We start from the raw sequence: 17,007 nt of genomic DNA, 5'->3' as shown, positions 1-17,007 counted from the left end.
TCAGCATGACTGGAGCAGTCTCCTGGTCAGCAGCTGTAAACACAAAGCCCAGTCACTTTTGGAACGTGGATGTGCCTCAAATCGGAACCAGGAGTCTAATTCATCCAGCTCTAAAAGTGGATGTTCTCGGGCAGGAGAATCATGGCACGAGGACTCTGTGGGCCACAGGTCCCCCTCCCTGGGCAGTGATGGGTCCTGCTGGTGTGGGTCTCTGTCCTTGGGTCGTGCTTCCATGGCTGGCCTCCTTCTCATGTCAGAAGTCCGGATGTGCAGCCTGAGAGCCTCTTCCAGGTGGCCCGGGTATCTACGCACTGATCTTTACAGCTGACTTGAAATGGAATCTCGGGAGTTAATTGCTTCCTTGGTTCCCTCACTGTCTCCAACACTGGAAATAGGGCCACTCACAAGTGCAGTAACTGGATACATTTTAATAAATAAAATGGAGGAGTACCACTTTGAACTTTAATTACTTTGGAATTTTATTTAGAGATGTTATTTTTGGACTTTACTAAACAACTAGTTTGGTCCTGTTTGCCATGAGGCTTATTAGTGACTCTAACGCTCCAACAGCTAAATCAGAAGGCAGCTACTCAGGCGCACTGCTGGGGATCCGGGACTGCCATCTTCACTTGGCTCCGTGTAGAACCCTCAACTCTGACTGTCCCCTAAGCTTTGAATGAAACTATCCAAACCATTTTGTTTGTAGATATTTAACTTATATTTGATTTTTCATCAATAATTATCAAACTATTTTTGCTCAGGGTACACTGCCTCCTGACCAGAACATGATCCTCGAATTACAGGCATTCTGTTGGAAATGAAAAGCAGAAGGACACTTACTTTGCTGATGTTAGTATTGTCCAGGGCTGCATCCACTTCATCCAAAACAAAGAATGGGGCAGGCCGAAAACTAGAAAAAAAGGCCAAGTTACAACTTTCCATTTGTTTTACAAAAGACTGGGAGGAAAGCATTAGCCATATTCAGGTAAATAAGATACATGCTTTGCATGCTTTTATCTAGGTCACCAATGAGCTGTATGTTATCAAATCTAATGCTCAGTTCTCAGTCCACATTCCCCCTTGACCTCTGCAGGTGGTGGAACCTGGGGTGGTCCTCTTGCCTGTTCCTCCGATGTCAAGGATGACAGGGTCTATTCCGCACCACCCGCGCTCACTGCCCCTTCTCAGTCCAGTCTGCCCACTCCTCTCTCTCCACCCACCCCTGCAGTGCCCTTGGGGCCCAGGGCTTAGAGCACTCCTCTAACTGGCTCCCTGCTGATTTCACCTGCTCTCAGGGTTGTAAATAACACCCAAATGTGAATGGCTCCCACACTCTGCTGATAGCTCTGATTTCTCTCCTGAACTCTCCTCAAATATCCAACAGCTTACTTAGCAATTCCTGATGGGTGTCTAATAAATAACCCAAACCCATCCAAAATCAAACTCTTCGCCTGTCCCTCCAAACCTCCTGTGGCCTTCCCCTCCTCAACTGATGGCAGCTCCTACCAGCCTAACTGATTTACCAAAAGCCACGTAAATCACAACCATGCCTATCTCCGCCCCTTGTGCTCTCACCCTTGCCCCACAGTAGTTTCCTAACACGCGGTGACTGCCACAGCTGCACAGTGTCTCTCGGGCCTCAGGGCCTTTTCACTTGCTAGTCTTTGTGTCTACAACCTTCTTTCCTTAGCTGTCCACAGCACTCGCTTCCTTAATTCCTTCATATCTTTGCTCAGTTGTTACCTTCACAAAGAGGCCTTCCCAGATAACTTTTTATTTTTATTTTTTAAGATTTTATTTATTTAGAGGGGAAGGGAAGGAGAGAGGGAGAGACATATCAATGTATGGTTGCCTCTCGTGCATCCCCTGCTGGGAACTGGCCTGCAACCCAGGCACGTGCCCTGACTGGGAATCAAACCACAATCCTTTGGTTCTCAGGCCCATGCTCAATCCACTGAGCTATACCAGCCAGGGCTAGATAACTCTTTTTAATATTACATCTCTCTTTTGCTACTTAGAATCTCCATCCCCTGCTTTGTGTCTCTGCAGCATCTGTCCTTTTCTCAGAGTCTCCACATTAGAGATTTCATTTGGTAATGCACCTGATTTACCATCTGTCTTCCCCACCTAAAACAAAGTATCTCTGAGGCAGGGGTTTTGTTTTGTTCACTGCTGTCTCTCCAATGCATAAACACCACCTGCCACACAGTAAACACTGAATGAATAGCTGTGGAATAAATGGATGGGGTGACAGCCGGAAATCATTCCACTCTGGTACGATTTCCTCAACACGGGTGCATGTTCAGGTCCAGGCCCTGCTTTCCTCAATGGCCCCTGCACTGCGGTCTCTTCCTCTTCCTTCTTGAGACCAGTAAAAGCCAGTCGTAGAACTTCCACATTGCAATACCAGACCATGAGAACACAGGCAGCATCATCTGCACCTGAGATGTTCACTGAGTAATGCTTTGGATGCTGAAAGTTAATTGCCTTAATTAGCAAACTTTTTCTTGACTGACCTTATAAACAGTGCCACCATCATCAGTGGAAATGAGGGGGTGAAACTTTTTTCTTTTCTAGAAGAAATACTTTGCTTAACATTGTTTACTAAACAGCAGATCTCTGAATCTGCACTAGGAAAATACTGTACACAAACTGGGTGTTTTTGTTTTATCTTGGTTTGTTGTTACTTTTTTTGTGGCAATTCTGATGTTACATTTGGCCATTCCAAGTATTTATTTTTCTACTTACTTTTGTATAAAACTGAAGTATTAGTAACAGAAATTTAATAAAAATCTGTCAAAGATCAAATTCTCTCTTAGATTTCTGTTTAAATTGTTATAGACATAAAACATCACCTGAATTGTCTGGCTGAGGAAAAGAGCTTTGTATCACATACTGCTACACATAAGCAAAGACAGGCAGTTAACAGGATCCAGCAGGAGGTCCACTGGTTTCTGCCCTGATGCAGAATCCCCGGCTCACTGCGACCTTACCTGTGCACAGCGAACAGGAGAGCCAAAGCGGCTACACATTTCTCTCCCCCCGACAAATTGTCCATCGGCATGAACCGCTTGCCTGGGGCCACGCAGTTATAGCTAATTCCCTCCAAGTAAGGCTCTTCAGGGTTCTCTGGGCTAAGAAATGCCTGAAATACATGTATTTATTTATCAAAATCAGGAAAGCAGTTAGTAAATTTTAACTTGGATTTGCAATAAGGCTAATTGCAAAATATTTTATTGGTTAGGCTCCGCCCCCCCCTCCATTTTGATGGAAAAGACCAATGTTTGCAAATAATGATTTAGCGCCACATGTCTTCACAGACCACAGGGCTTTCTGTTTGGGAGGAGGGACAACATTCTCACACACACAAAGGATCAGGCCTTCCATGAGGCTGCCATTCAAACTGCAGCAGCGCATGCCAGTCTTAAAAAGGTTTTCATTCATTCATTCATTGGTCCATTTGTCAACTGTTTACTGGGCACCTGTTTTGGGCCGTGTGCAGTAGGCACACAGATGAATCCTGTCCTCAAAGAGTTAGTGGGCCTTTCTCAGGCCTACTTTACTGAAACTAAGTAAATTACGTCTGGTTGAAATTCGAAACACCTGCTCCAGGGTCAGTGCTCAGTCATAAAGGACACCACGCAAAAGAGTAAACGCAGATACACACGACCCGATCTCTGTATTTTTATTCCTCATGCAGGTCCACAGGACTTGCTGTGGGCACTGGTGATGGGAGGGGGAGTGCTTACAGCACAGACTGCCTTTACAGCCCACCTATCTGGGTTTGGATCGGGCCTTCAGTTCCTCCCTCTGCTTTGTTACTCAGGCCAACTCCACAGACCCCAGCTCAACCGTTTCCCAAGACCCTCTCCATTCCCCTACCTTCACCACTGGCAGTTCAATAAAACCGAATTAATACCAGTCAACGTAAGTTCAGAACTCAATAAAGAGACCTTGGAAACCAGGTGAGTGAACCCACTCATTCTGCAGATGAAGAAACAGGACTAGAGCCCCAGGCTTGTCCAGGCTGGCCGGAGGTCAAGTACGTGGGGTCTAGAATAGGCTATAGTGATAACCAATCTTCATCAGCTGAATGTGCCCTGTCAGTGGGTCACTCAAACAGTGTGGTGGCTATTTATTCCCCTCCAGAAAAAAGCACCACCAGTAACACAAAGTCCCCAGTAATATTTTGGGGTGAAAAGTACATACTTGGGCACTGTTGTTTCTGCAGAGCTTCTTGTAGATTTGATCAATTGAGACTGAGATGTGCTCAAAACACTGGCTGAAAAGATCGTATCTCCTTTTTTTCACCTGCTCAAACTCTTGCCTACACATTCTGGCTTCCTTTCTGCTGGCCTCAAAAGCTAAGAGAGAACCAATGTGCTTTATTTCAGAGACCACTGAGGAACTTCTCTTTGATTTTACAGCATAAATTATTTAAAAAACTGGATTTTGAGGTGGTTGTCTTGAATAAAACCTACATTGAAAACATAAATTATTATTAACTCCACAAACATGGCTCTTGCAATTGATGAGCCCTTTTTCTGTTGGCGTGAATTTTTAAATAGTAATGACTATATTATTTGTTCAAAAACAATGAACTTGTTTTTAAATTAAAGCAGAACACTTTTCAAAAGGGAAGCAATTAAAAGTGATTCAGTATTAAAAGCACACATTAATATAAGACAACAAAGAAAAAATGGATAATAAAAACATATACACAATCCTGGGGAGTTGTCGATCACTGTTACAGAAACCAAAACCCAAACACCTGAGGGCACAACCCTGCTAAAAACTGAAGCTCAGTTTCACCATCTGTGGACTCCTGAAACTTGTCTCTGACGGTCCGTAGGTTCTCCAGGGCTCTCAGGTTTGGGGCTGCTGTCTTCAACAGGATGTCTCCTTGCGATGCTACTTGCTGCAGCAGGAGCCTAAGGTGGGCCTCGACTTCTTTATCCGATTGTAGAGACTATTGGTGGCAAAGAACAGCAATGATTAGCATGCCTTTTACATCCAGACAGCCAAGGGATCAGGCACAGGGCCCTGCAGGGTCAGGCCTGCCTTTCTCACCAGCCCTCTCCCCGTCTGAGCGTCAGGGGCACTGTTTGTGGCTTCCCAGGTGGGCTGGGATTTCACAGCTTTAGTTATTGTTACGGATGCTACTGTCTTGAAACATGCTTCACCTCCATATTTCTTAATAGGGCTAAAAATCAACAATTCATGTACTTCCTTCATTTACTTGTTCATTAAAAATATTGACCTTCTACTATTAGATATGGAGAATTCAATGATTAAAAAACAAAAAACCTGTCCCACTCCAGGTGGTGTGGCTCAGTGGATTGAGTGCCGACCTGCAAACCAAAAGGTCACCAGTTCAATTCCTGGTCAGGGCACGTGCCTGGGTTTCAGGCCAGATCCTCAGTTGGGGACGTGTGAGAGGCAACCGATTGATGTATCTCTCGCACACTGATGTTTCTCTCCCTCCCTTTCTCCCTCTCTGAAAAAGAATAAATAAAATCTTAAAAAAAAACCCTCCTGTCCTATTCTTGCTTTTGAAGCGCACACAGGAAGCCAGACGCACGCCCTGGCACCTGCAGCCATGCGGAAAGCCTCTGGCGGGCAAGCACAGGCACCGTGGCCAGGGAGGGCCATCCGACCCGCCCGGAGGGGGTCACGGAAGCCGAAGCCTGAAGCATGACATGAATTAGCTCGAACAAGAAGGAAACAAGTGGTGCGGGCATGACCTCCCAGAGGGGGTCAATTACTACACGATAAAGGGGACTTTTTAATTTATCAGGAAAAGAATTATTTGAAAAACACTGAGTAAATTGGTTAACTTAGGTACCTTTTTCAAAACAGATTCTCACCTTCTACCATATGCTAGAATAAATTGCAGATGAATTATGTAAGTGAATGAAAACAAAAAAACCATAAACAGGAAAAATATTTATATTTATTCAGTAATGAGGTGTAAAGAACTTTCCAGATGTGAAAGCAGTAAACAGACTAGAAAAGATATAAACTTCTCTCTGATTGCCTAAAAATACCACAAATACAATCGAAAGGCCCAACGAATGTGACAAAGTACATTAGGAACACATGGAAAGATGTGGTGGACACTGCTACTCGGCATCCTTCCACTCACCGTCCCCTTCTTGCTCACACAGCCCATGTTTGACCACGTCTCCCTCACAGACCCTCTGCGTCTGGGGGGCGGGGGGCTGGCGGCCTGCTGGGTCTGAGACTAAGTCCAGTCCACCCCATAGTGACTGGTTTGAAATGAACATGGGACCCAAGTCCAGGCCATGTGATGAGGAGACAACTGCTGGAGCTTTGTAGGAAAAGCTCTCCTTCAATGTCAAGAACAGCCCCACTGCAAAAGGCCTCTCCCTTCTCTGAAGGTCATGGCTGTGGCTGGAAAGCCAAAAATGGCTACAGTCCCTTTGCCCTCCTGAAAGCAGTGCAGGACCAAATCAAACACGAAGAAAAGCGGCCCATAGCGACGACTGAGAACAGAGCCAGAGACGCTAGTTCGACACCATGACCTGGATGCCGCCTGTGCTCTGCAGCCAGGAAGGCTCTGTCACCTGCTGAGGTGTCCCTAGGACACTGTCAAGGCCAAATCAGCATGCTGGAGCATGTTGGCTACTTCTGTCTATTTCAAGACTTTAAAAAAACTTTAATTCATTGGGAATCAAAATACTGGTAACCACAAAAAGCTTTCTTCTTCCACAAGACACTTCATGGTACTAGTGTTCTGCAAAACGCACAGTGAGAAATGCTGATGTAAATGTTTAATTTTTATCAGCTATTTCTTCATTAGAAAATCTACATTTCCCTTGAATTTATGCTCTAAGGTCTAAAACTTATCCTATATCATTTAAATATTCACTATATTGCAAGTCAGTCATAAACAACAGAAATCTTTCAATTACCTTCAAATCCTCCCGCAGAGAGCTGTAGTCTATCTCAATGGCTGCTTCCTTTTCATATATATCCAGTGTTGCCTGGGTACTTTCTACTTCAGTTCCCAGCTGAAAAATACAGGAAGCCCTTTCCTCATTATCCGACATGGCGATCTCCACTGATCTGTCTGCTCTGCCTCTCCAAGGGACTGTCACCTCACTAAAGTCTGGCCTGTAAGACATGATAGTCTGACCCTAGCCAGCTGGTGCTCTGTCACCCCTTTAACTGCGTTCTGTGCCAGTCTGCCCCGCTCTCATTCTGCTCCAATTGCACAAGGCAGGAAATATCCACCAGGGGCCAGCACACGGCCCTCTGCCTGGACAGCTGTCCCTGAGATGTCTGAGTTACTTCCCCTCTCAACCCCAAAAGCTTTAACTCTCTGACTTTTCTTGGGTGTCTGCACACAGGTAAGAAACTGGTCCACCCATGGGCTAAAAGGACCTGGATGAGCAAGCGGGAGGAGAGAACTGCAGAAAATGCTTGGTCCTCTGGAGACGACCGATTGGTCCCCTCTGTCCCAGGAGGAGGAGCAGTCTTCTCTGCCCCTGCAGGGGTGCTGAACATGGGGAAGGACCTGCAGAGCTGGGATGTCACCGGGCAGCAAAGGGCACTGCATGAAGTTCTACACAATTGTGCCCATTTTAACACCACTGCTAGGATACCTCAACTTCAATGATGTCATCCAGTGACCCCGACAACAGGATCACTTCAATGTCTTGAACTTTGCAATCAAGCAGCATATTATGCTTCTCTAGCTGTTTCTGTTCCAGAGAAGACTGAATGGTTACAACTTCTTTTTGCCATTTTCCCACTTCCCTGTAAACACACAGATATGAAAGACTGATTATATTGTACTCATTATGTAGAGTTGCATCAAAGAAGAAAAATGTTAAACTTACACAAAATTATTTTTTCCTATGAGTGCTATTAAGTTCTCAAGTGATCTCACTGATGCAGGTAATTGAAACTTTAACACCCTGGGATGTAATTAGTTAATCCAAGGGAGACTTATTCAACAATGAACATTCTTCCTTTGTTGGGCTACCAATAATACAGTTCTTTCCTGCTTACTCTGGTTTTAAATCTGTGCAATTTTTCAAGCTGCATTTCTTTTTATTTATTTACTTACTTAATTGAATCGAATGGGTGATGCTGGTTAATAAGGTTGTATGGTTTCAGCAGTACAATTCTGTAACACACCATCTGTAAACTGCGTTGTGCTCACCGCCCCAGCCAAGCCACATTCCCCTCGACACAAGCTCTGCATTTTAGACCCTCCAACCAGACAGTCTCTTGGTAAGAGAAATGTCTTGCCAGTTAAGGTATCCCACGCTCCACAGTCTCTTTTACTGCTTCACACCCCACGAAACTGTGTTACTACTACCAACTCTAATGGAATGCCTTCTGTCTTAAGTGAGGGCTTGGGGATTCTAGTAGCTAAAACAATATATGATTTTAAAAGGAACCTGGAAACAGAACCAAAAAATAAAACTATATGGTTTTCAAGAATATGCCGATAACAACAACAACAAAAAGAATGACAACAAAAGATGTGGTTCTGTTTAAACTTAATAGAAGAAGAGTAAAAAAACTTTCATTGCACTCAAGAATCTTAGACAAAAAACTTTTGGCTGTGTCCTGGGCAGATAGAAAAGGGGCCACACACGGACCCTCACGAGCTCAGGGGAGCTCTGCATGGTGGGCCCCACAAACTCAGAGACAGAAAGGGGCCTCACAGGATGGTCTGAACATAACATTCCTCGCTAAAAACAAGACACGGAGAGTCGCGTCCTGGACCTGCAGCTTCCCTGCAAAGGTCGGCCTCTGCCCTAAGTGAGCTTGACCACTGTCTTCCTGCATCCAGTGCATGTGTGGCAAGTCAAAGTAACCCCCTTTTCCAGACCCCTCAGGGCAGTGCAAGCCCCCCCCAGAGCCCCCCAAACCGTGCCACAAATCGTGGCACGTGGGCAACGAGAGAGCAACATGCTGTAAGGCTAGATATTAACTCTCCTGACCCACCAATGTGTCTGTTTCAGTTTCTACCCAATCCCAGGGATTTCCCCACTTTACTTTCTCCCCCACCCTAATCTACATCCAGTGGATTTCATGTGACCCCTCTGTCTCCTCCTCAGATTTGAAAGTATAAAATAAGCTGTAGAACTGCTGTTCTGCAGAGCATTTTCTCAATCCATTGCAATTTTGCTTCCTGGTAATTGTCGAAAGCATGGCTCAAGTAAACTTTTGTAAGACTTGGTCAACACTTGAAACACTGAACATCCTTAACAGTGAGGAAAACTGTGAAATGCCAAGAGGTCGAGCAGAAACAGAGCTCATTTCACCTGATCACTGACAGTGGTGTCGGTCGTACAGGAAAGCCGTTGTCACGGTGGTGGGACAAAGCCAACTGATCTAAAAAGTTACTGTCATCATTGTGGCAAATGCACATGCCCATCAGGCGCCGGCACTGTTCTGAGAGCCACATAAATGGCCATATGTTCAACCTCACAGCTAACCCCTGAGTAGGCACTGCCATCCCCATCTACTGGCAAGGGAAGGAGGGCACTGTATTTAGGGAGCAGAGATGGGACATGCAGTCATGTGGTTGTGCTCCCTCCCTGTCATGCTCTGTCACACAAACAGACTAGAGGAAGACTTTGCAGAAGGAAAATACCAGTGTCAAGAGGAATTTAGGATAAGAGGCTCTTTTAAAAAATATTTTATTTATTTATTTTTAGGGAGGGGGGAGGGAGGGGAGAAAGAGAAGGAGAGAAACATTGATGTGAGAGAGAAACATCAATCAGTGGCCTTGGGGTCTGAACCTGCAACCCAGGCATGTGCCCTGACTGGGAATCAACTAGCAACCTTTTCCTTTGTGGAACGAAGCCCAACCAAGCCACACCAGTCAGGGCGGGTGAGGGACTCTTTATACAGGTCCACGTCTCCATCTGTGAAAAAGAACCACTCTTGCCCTGGGCAGTGTCCATCAGTTGGTTGGAGCCGCACCATTCCGTAATCGAAGGGTTTCAGGTTCAATTCCTGGTCAGGGAGCTTACCTGGGTTGTAAGTTTGCTCTCCAAACAGGATGCGTATGATCCCCCCCTCTGGCGTGAGTGGGGGGCAACCAATCAATCTCTCTCTCTCTCATCAAGGTTTCTCTCCTTTCCTCTCTCTCTAAAAGCAATGAGCAAGTGTCCTCGGTGAGGATAAAAACAAACTCACTCTGTTTACTCCCTCTAAACAGCTAAGCAGTCTCTTGGTCTTCCCCTAAATTAGAATGTTTAAAAGCTGTAACGTGAGTACAAAAGCAACAAAGGACACATATTGAAATAACAAAACTTCCTATAATAAATATCAAATTCACGGTAAATACTTTAAAACTCTGGTTATAGCCCTTCAAACTGATGAACTTCTTAATTACCTGTCGACAGCCAAAAACCTCTTCCGTTCCTCTTCAGTTTGGGCTTGGACTTTTTCAACGTTGGAATTCTGAGCAGCAAATGTGTCCAGAAGTTGCTGCCGCTTCGCCATGAGTTCATCCACAGCCCGCAGGCAATTTTCTTCGGCCTGAGTGGAGACGATTAGCATTGCAGCTTTACCGTCTTTCACATCAATAAGGTCGGCGGTTCTGCTGCTTACCAGTGAAGCCAAGCCAGTCATTCTGAGGTGCACCCCTGCCCCGAGGGCCACCTGAGGCTCTCCTGGAGCAGGACCCTCTCACTGCACACTCCTCGGGAACTGATGATCACCACTCTGCCTTTGTCCTGCACTCTGGATTCAGTCCTCGGCCTACTGCCACCCGACTTCTGTTCCCATTGTCCAGTGACAATGATCTTGCCACTACAACCTCTTCAGCAGCGAACTAGATATTTTCCAACTTTCCTTGTTTGACAAGTTTCACCACTTCCTCCTTCTGGAAACTCTGGGGCTTCTAGGCTATCGCCCCACTGGTTTCCTTCATAACCTATGTGAATGCTCCCCCCACCCCCCCTCCCCGCTCTGCTGCTCTGCGCTGCCTTCCTCTGCCTGGGAGTCTCAACCACTCACAGGTGGTTTCAGTTTAACCCCATAACCCAGTCTAGACCTCTCCTGTTATCTACATGCTCTTTAACTACCCGATGGAAACTGCTATCTCGATGTCACATAGGCAACTCGAGCCCCACAGGTCAGAATTTCCTCTCCTGAACCTGCTCCTATTTACCGACTGCCCAAGTGACGACCAGTCCTCTGCGGCATGCCCCCTCCACCTCCTCTCCCACTTCCAAATCTAATCATTCACGAAACCATGCCCGTTCTACTTCAAGTTATTGCTCAAACCTGTGCCCCCCACCCCCTCTATAACACGCAGGAGCACAACAAAGGTGTATTCAATGAAGGAAGTCATTATTTCAGTGACGAGACACTTCATTACTATTTACCTTCTTTAGGTTGTCAGTATCTTCTGTACCTTTCTGGATGGTTTCTTTTAGTGTGTTGATCTTATTTAGTTTCTTCTTCAGCTGATTGCGACTATATTCAAGTTGAATATTGAGCCGAGTCTTTTGTTTTTCGAATTCTAATCTAGTATAATAAAGTCAAGCATTACAAGTGGTAAACATAGTCCTTCAACGCTTTCTTTACTGTTCGGAAAATTTCAAACATACAAAAGTAGAAGGAATACTATAATGAACCCCCAGGTCACCACCACCCAGCTTTAATAATTTCCAACTCATGGTTGATCTTGTTTCACCTCTTCCCCCACTTACTACTCCTTCCCATCACTGGATTATTTGAAGCAAATTCCAGACATCATGTAATTTCATCTCTAAATATTTTAGTACGTATCTCAAAGTGAAGTGACTTTTAATATATAACCACACTATTATAGATTAAAATGATAATTTCTTAAATACAAAATTGGTATCGTTGACAAATTTCCTGAGTCCCATTATTTTTTTTTAAATTGCTTTGCTTGACTCAGTAGCCATACATTGCATATGAGTATGTTTCTTAAATCTTTCATAATCCATAGGTTTCCTCTTCTCTTTAAGTCAAAATTTTGTATCTACTTTTATTTATTTAGTCAGTCATTTGAAATAGCTATTCATTCACAAACTCCAAACGTGGGAATTTAAGACCATGCTCCTCCCTTACCCACTTCCCTGTGCTGCAAGCTCCATAAAGTCCTCCCAAGGATTCTAGTAACAGCTGCCACTCGTCCTTTCCACCCTCAAATCTGGCCAACAGTCATTTCTTTGAGAAATACTTTAAACACTAATTGTATCAGATACTGTGCCAGATATTATTGATACAAAAACAACAAAAACAATAGTAATAATAAAAACAAAGAATACTATTTAATGACAGTTTACTAATGTGCCCGGCACTGTTACAGGCACAGAGAGGTAAGTATCTTGCCCAAGGCTACCCACTTAGGAAGTGACGGAGCCAGTGTGACATACTACGTACAGGTAACAGAAGCCCTGCTCCTGACTACTAACCGTTCTGCCTGTACGAGTGGTTAAGAACAAACTCGAGGGGTTTATTTTTGCTACAAGAGGCAGGCCTACAGACTGTGTATAAGTGCGACACTTCTTTACTTGGCTTTGGGACACCACACTACTCTGGCTTTCTTCTCCCCTCACTCCCTGCTCCTTTAATGACTCCTTCTCATCTGCTCCATCTGTTAGCCTCAACTGGGATCCCTTTTCTGTCTACATTCATTTCCTTGTTGATCTTATCCATCACATGACTTCAACTATCATCCGTATGCCAACAATCCCAAATGTACACTTCCAGGCTGGACCTTGCCCATGAACTCCTAACTTGTATATGTAACTGCTTACTCTATATCTCCAACTGGACAGTAGAGGCATCATCCTAGGATACGCAATGGATCAGCTATGAAAAGTCATGAAGTCTGTCCTAGCCATGTGGCTCAGTTGGTTAGAGTGTCGTTCCATGTGCCAAAAGTTGCCAGTTTGATTCCTGGTCTCGGCACATGGTTGGGGCACATACGGGAGGCAACCAAGTGATGTTTCTCTCTCACTTAGATGTTCCTTTCTCTCTCTCTCTCCCCCCCGCCACCCTTTCTCTTTGTCTAAAAGTTGGTGGAAACATGTCCTTTGGTGTAGATTATAAAAGAAAAGTAATAAAGTTTTATTAAGTTATCAGATGTTAGGCCAATCTAAAATTTGATACTATTTTCTACATCAGTACAACTAGAAAAATACCATGTTTTGAAGTGTATAACACATTTTTTTGACCACATTTTTGAGGAAAAAGTAAAGAATCACATTATACATGGATATAATGAATACATGCCATGGGTATAATGTGGGGTATAATAATCCTGCATATAATGTACACAAAAACCATGGGTGCAACATTACACATGGCAAAATATGGTATCATAAATACAGCTACTATTCATAAGAGAAAAACTAAAATATGCAGGAATTAATAAGAACATACGTATTTCTATGAAAAAAGCTTTAAAATTATAATAAAGAATATGATGATTAGAATAAAAGACATTCAATGTTCTTATTGAGAGGACTTAATATTTTGAAGATGTTCTCCCCAAATAAATCTATAAATCCAATGCAACTGCAATCGGAATTCCAGTTTCATTATATGAGAAGCTCAATAAAAAGTGACAGGCAGAATTCTTTACAAAGAAAATCTGTTGAAGTTCAAATAGACTTCAGAATAAGGAGTATGACAGGGATGAAAAGGGATATTTTATAATGATAAGAGAATTCATCCAGCAATAATACAACAACCCCAAACATGTATGGAGCTAATCACAAGGCTTTAAAGTACAGGAGGTAAAAACAGACAGAAAGTGGGTGGAGGAACTGACAGACCCAGAAGCACACCTGGAGATCTCAGCACTCCTCCCTGAGTGGCCGGCGGAGGAACTAGACAGAGTCAGCAAGTACACGGAAGCTGCGAGAAATACCAAGCAACTCAACTGCCACTCAGAGAACACCCCATTCAACAGCGGAATGCACTTTTTCAAGTGCATATGGAACACTTACTAAGAAGAACACATCAGATAAGCCTCAATGAATGTAAAAGGACTGAAACAATGTGGAATATATTCCTTAGCACAACAAAATTAAAAATCAGTAGCAGAAAAATATCTGAACCCCCCCAACACCATGCTTCTAAATACCCCATCAGTCATAGAAAGAAATCACAAGGAATGTTAGAATGTTAGAAATATCAGAATGTTAGAAAACATTCTGAATAGAATAAAAATGAAAATACAACATGTCAGAAGTAGTGAGATGCAGCTTAAGCAGTACTTAAAAATACGAAGTCTGTCCAGAAAGTATCCAGTCATGTCATATGAAAAATAGAGACATTTATTGAAGAAGGTACAAGGAACATTGCACAGAGAACAATGACACCTCGGTCCCCTTCCAGTAAGCACCATGGGACCTCACACACTTTTCCCAATCACTGTCAGCTGCCCCGCTGTATTTTCTGGAATGTCATCAATGGTCTGAAATCTCCTCCCTTTCAAAGGTGTTATTAGTTTTGGGAAAAGGAAGACGTCACAGGGCGCCAAATCTGTGCTTTGAGGGGGCTGAGTCACCTGGGTGGGTGATGTGATGTTCTGCCAAGAAACTCTGCATGAGACATGATGCATGAACAGGCGCGTTGCCATGATGAAGCTGCTGATTACCCATTGCCCATAGCTGCAGCCTCCTGAATATCTGAATAGTTTTGTGGAGAAATGTTCAAGCTTAACACAAAATTTGTTGCAGATTTGTTGCTTTACTTGCTCATTTGGAATGTGATGGCCACACAATACACATGCTCATTCAATGATGTCTACCGCCCCCACCGTTTAGTACAGTGAGGTCATCACTGTTCACACATGCACATTCCAGCCCACTTTCCTTGGCTGCCAGGTTACATCAATGTTATGCAAACCATTCTTGTTATATTAACAATGGCTGGACTTTCTCTGGACAGACCTCATATACAGCTTAAAATATTTATATTATAAAAGAAGGAATGTCTAAAATATATAATGTAAGCTTCTATTTTAAAATGTAGAAAAAGGAGAGTAAATTAAACCCCAAATAAATAGGAAAATAATAAAGAGCAGAAAGCAACCCTATAAAAAGACAAACTATAGAGAAAATCATTGTTGCCAAGAACTGATCTTAGAAAAAATCAATAAAATTAAATAAAACATCACTAGCTAAACATTAAGAAGAAAAGAAAAAAGACAAATCATCAATATCAGAAATTTAAGAGGAGACATCAGTACAGGCCCTACAGATATTAAAAAGGATGACAGGAAGTATTAATAACTTTATGTTTATAAATTAGGCAACTTGTATGAAATACACCAAATTCCTTAAATGACACAAACTACCAAGAACAACCCTACATATATTAAGGAAACTGAATCTGTAATTAAAAACCTTCCCACAAAGAAAGGTGGATGGCCCCGGTGGTTTCCCTTACAAATTTTACTAAACATTTAGGTAAGAAATAATACTATTCTACAGAAACTCTGTCAGGAAAAAATAAGAAGAAAACAATTTTTGACTAATTTTATGAGTCTGGTATCACCCTGACACAAAAATGTGACAAAGACATTAAAGAAAAATAACTATAGGCCAATATGCTCATAAGTGTAGATGAAAAAATCCTTAACAAAAATTTAAGCAAATCAAATCCAAAAACATTTGCTAAGAATAAGACCATGTGGGTTCATCATAGTTATGCAAAGTTGGTTTAACATTCTGAATTTAACCACTGTAACTTACCATATTAATTACCATCCCCCCAAAAACCCAACCATACAATCCTCTCAACAGGGACAGAAAAAGTATTTGACAAAATTCAACATTCATTCATGATAAAAAATTTAAGCAAACGAGAAATAGAGGGGAACTTAGCTTGCTAAAGGGCACCCTACAGTTAATATACATAACCATGAAAGACTGCTTTGCACCTAAGATTGGGTATAAGGCAGGATGTCTGCTCTCATCATTTCTACTTATTCTACATTATACTGGAAGTTCTAGCTAGTGCAATAAGACAAGAAAAAGAAACAAGCCATACTAATTGGAAGGGAAAAAATAAAGTTTTTTATTCACTGACAACATGACCATGTCATGTAAAAAATCCTCAGGAATCTATAAAAGAACTAGAACTAATAAATGCAACAAAGCTACAAAATACAAGGTCAATTTACAAAAAAATTTTATTTCAATATACCACCACCAATCAATTTGAAACTAATCATTAAAAACAATTCTATTTATAATAGCATAAAGATATGAAGTACTTAGTAATAAACTAAACAAAATATGTGTAAAACATACCCTGTCAATGAAAATGAAGATTAATGAGAGAAATTAAGGAAAGCCTAACTAAGTGAAGACAGACACCATGTTCACGGTGTATATATACATCACTTTGTGATCTATAGATTCAACATAAGCCCAATCAAAATTTTAGCAAACTTTCTTACAGCAGTTAAAAAGCTGATCCTAAAAAGTAATGAAAGTGCAAAGGGGCTTGACCTTCCTTGATCACTGTTGAATAAATGAACAGACTATGACAGAATTATAAAAAGAGAAGTGAGCCAAATGCTGAATTTACTTCTGGACAAAGGGACAATGACTGATTTGTAAAAAATATTTTCTCTATTTTCTCCAAGAGGCACATTATTACTTTTGGATTTAAAAATTATATTTAATTATTCTTTCTATATGAGATGACAGATGCTACTAGCTAAACTTACTGAAGTAATTACTTCACAATATATGCTGTGCAGCTTAAACTTACAGAGAGGTATTATCAATTACATCTCAGTAAAACCAAACATGGAAATGCTAAATACAAAATAAATTGATCATCTAGATGAGTATAGCACAGGGAAGTCTAGATCTTAAATAATCTGTAGTCATAAATGCTTTGTGTTTACTATTTTTTTGTGTGGACTTAACTCCTTTTAAGTATGGGGTGAAAAAAAGTAGGTTTACAGTTGTGAATACATGAAACAAAGTTTATTCTTGTATTATTATTTGT

The 17,007-nt window shown here is 42.3% G+C and overlaps 1 protein-coding gene across 1 annotated transcript in view; it reads right to left on the bottom strand.

The window, feature by feature from the left end:
* SMC1B (structural maintenance of chromosomes 1B) overlaps positions 1–17,007 on the bottom strand; it is a 53,634-nt gene that overhangs the window by 3,845 nt on the left and 32,782 nt on the right. Inside the window, exons 15-22 of the mRNA XM_037160327.2 lie at positions 11,382–11,523; positions 10,385–10,530; positions 7,629–7,782; positions 6,936–7,034; positions 4,813–4,969; positions 4,210–4,364; positions 2,994–3,145; positions 841–910 (exon numbers count right to left, since the gene is read on the bottom strand). Coding sequence (XP_037016222.2) covers positions 841–910; positions 2,994–3,145; positions 4,210–4,364; positions 4,813–4,969; positions 6,936–7,034; positions 7,629–7,782; positions 10,385–10,530; positions 11,382–11,523 — 1,075 coding nt within the window. The remainder of the gene's footprint in view (positions 1–840; positions 911–2,993; positions 3,146–4,209; positions 4,365–4,812; positions 4,970–6,935; positions 7,035–7,628; positions 7,783–10,384; positions 10,531–11,381; positions 11,524–17,007) is intronic.

Source organism: Artibeus jamaicensis, unplaced genomic scaffold (assembly GCF_021234435.1).
Source record: "Artibeus jamaicensis isolate MK-2021 breed Jamaican fruit bat unplaced genomic scaffold, CSHL_Jam_final contig_233, whole genome shotgun sequence".
Lineage (NCBI taxonomy): Eukaryota > Metazoa > Chordata > Mammalia > Chiroptera > Phyllostomidae > Artibeus > Artibeus jamaicensis.
The sequence above is the reverse complement of the archived record's forward strand: the minus strand, read 5'-3'. Positions and strand labels throughout refer to the sequence as shown.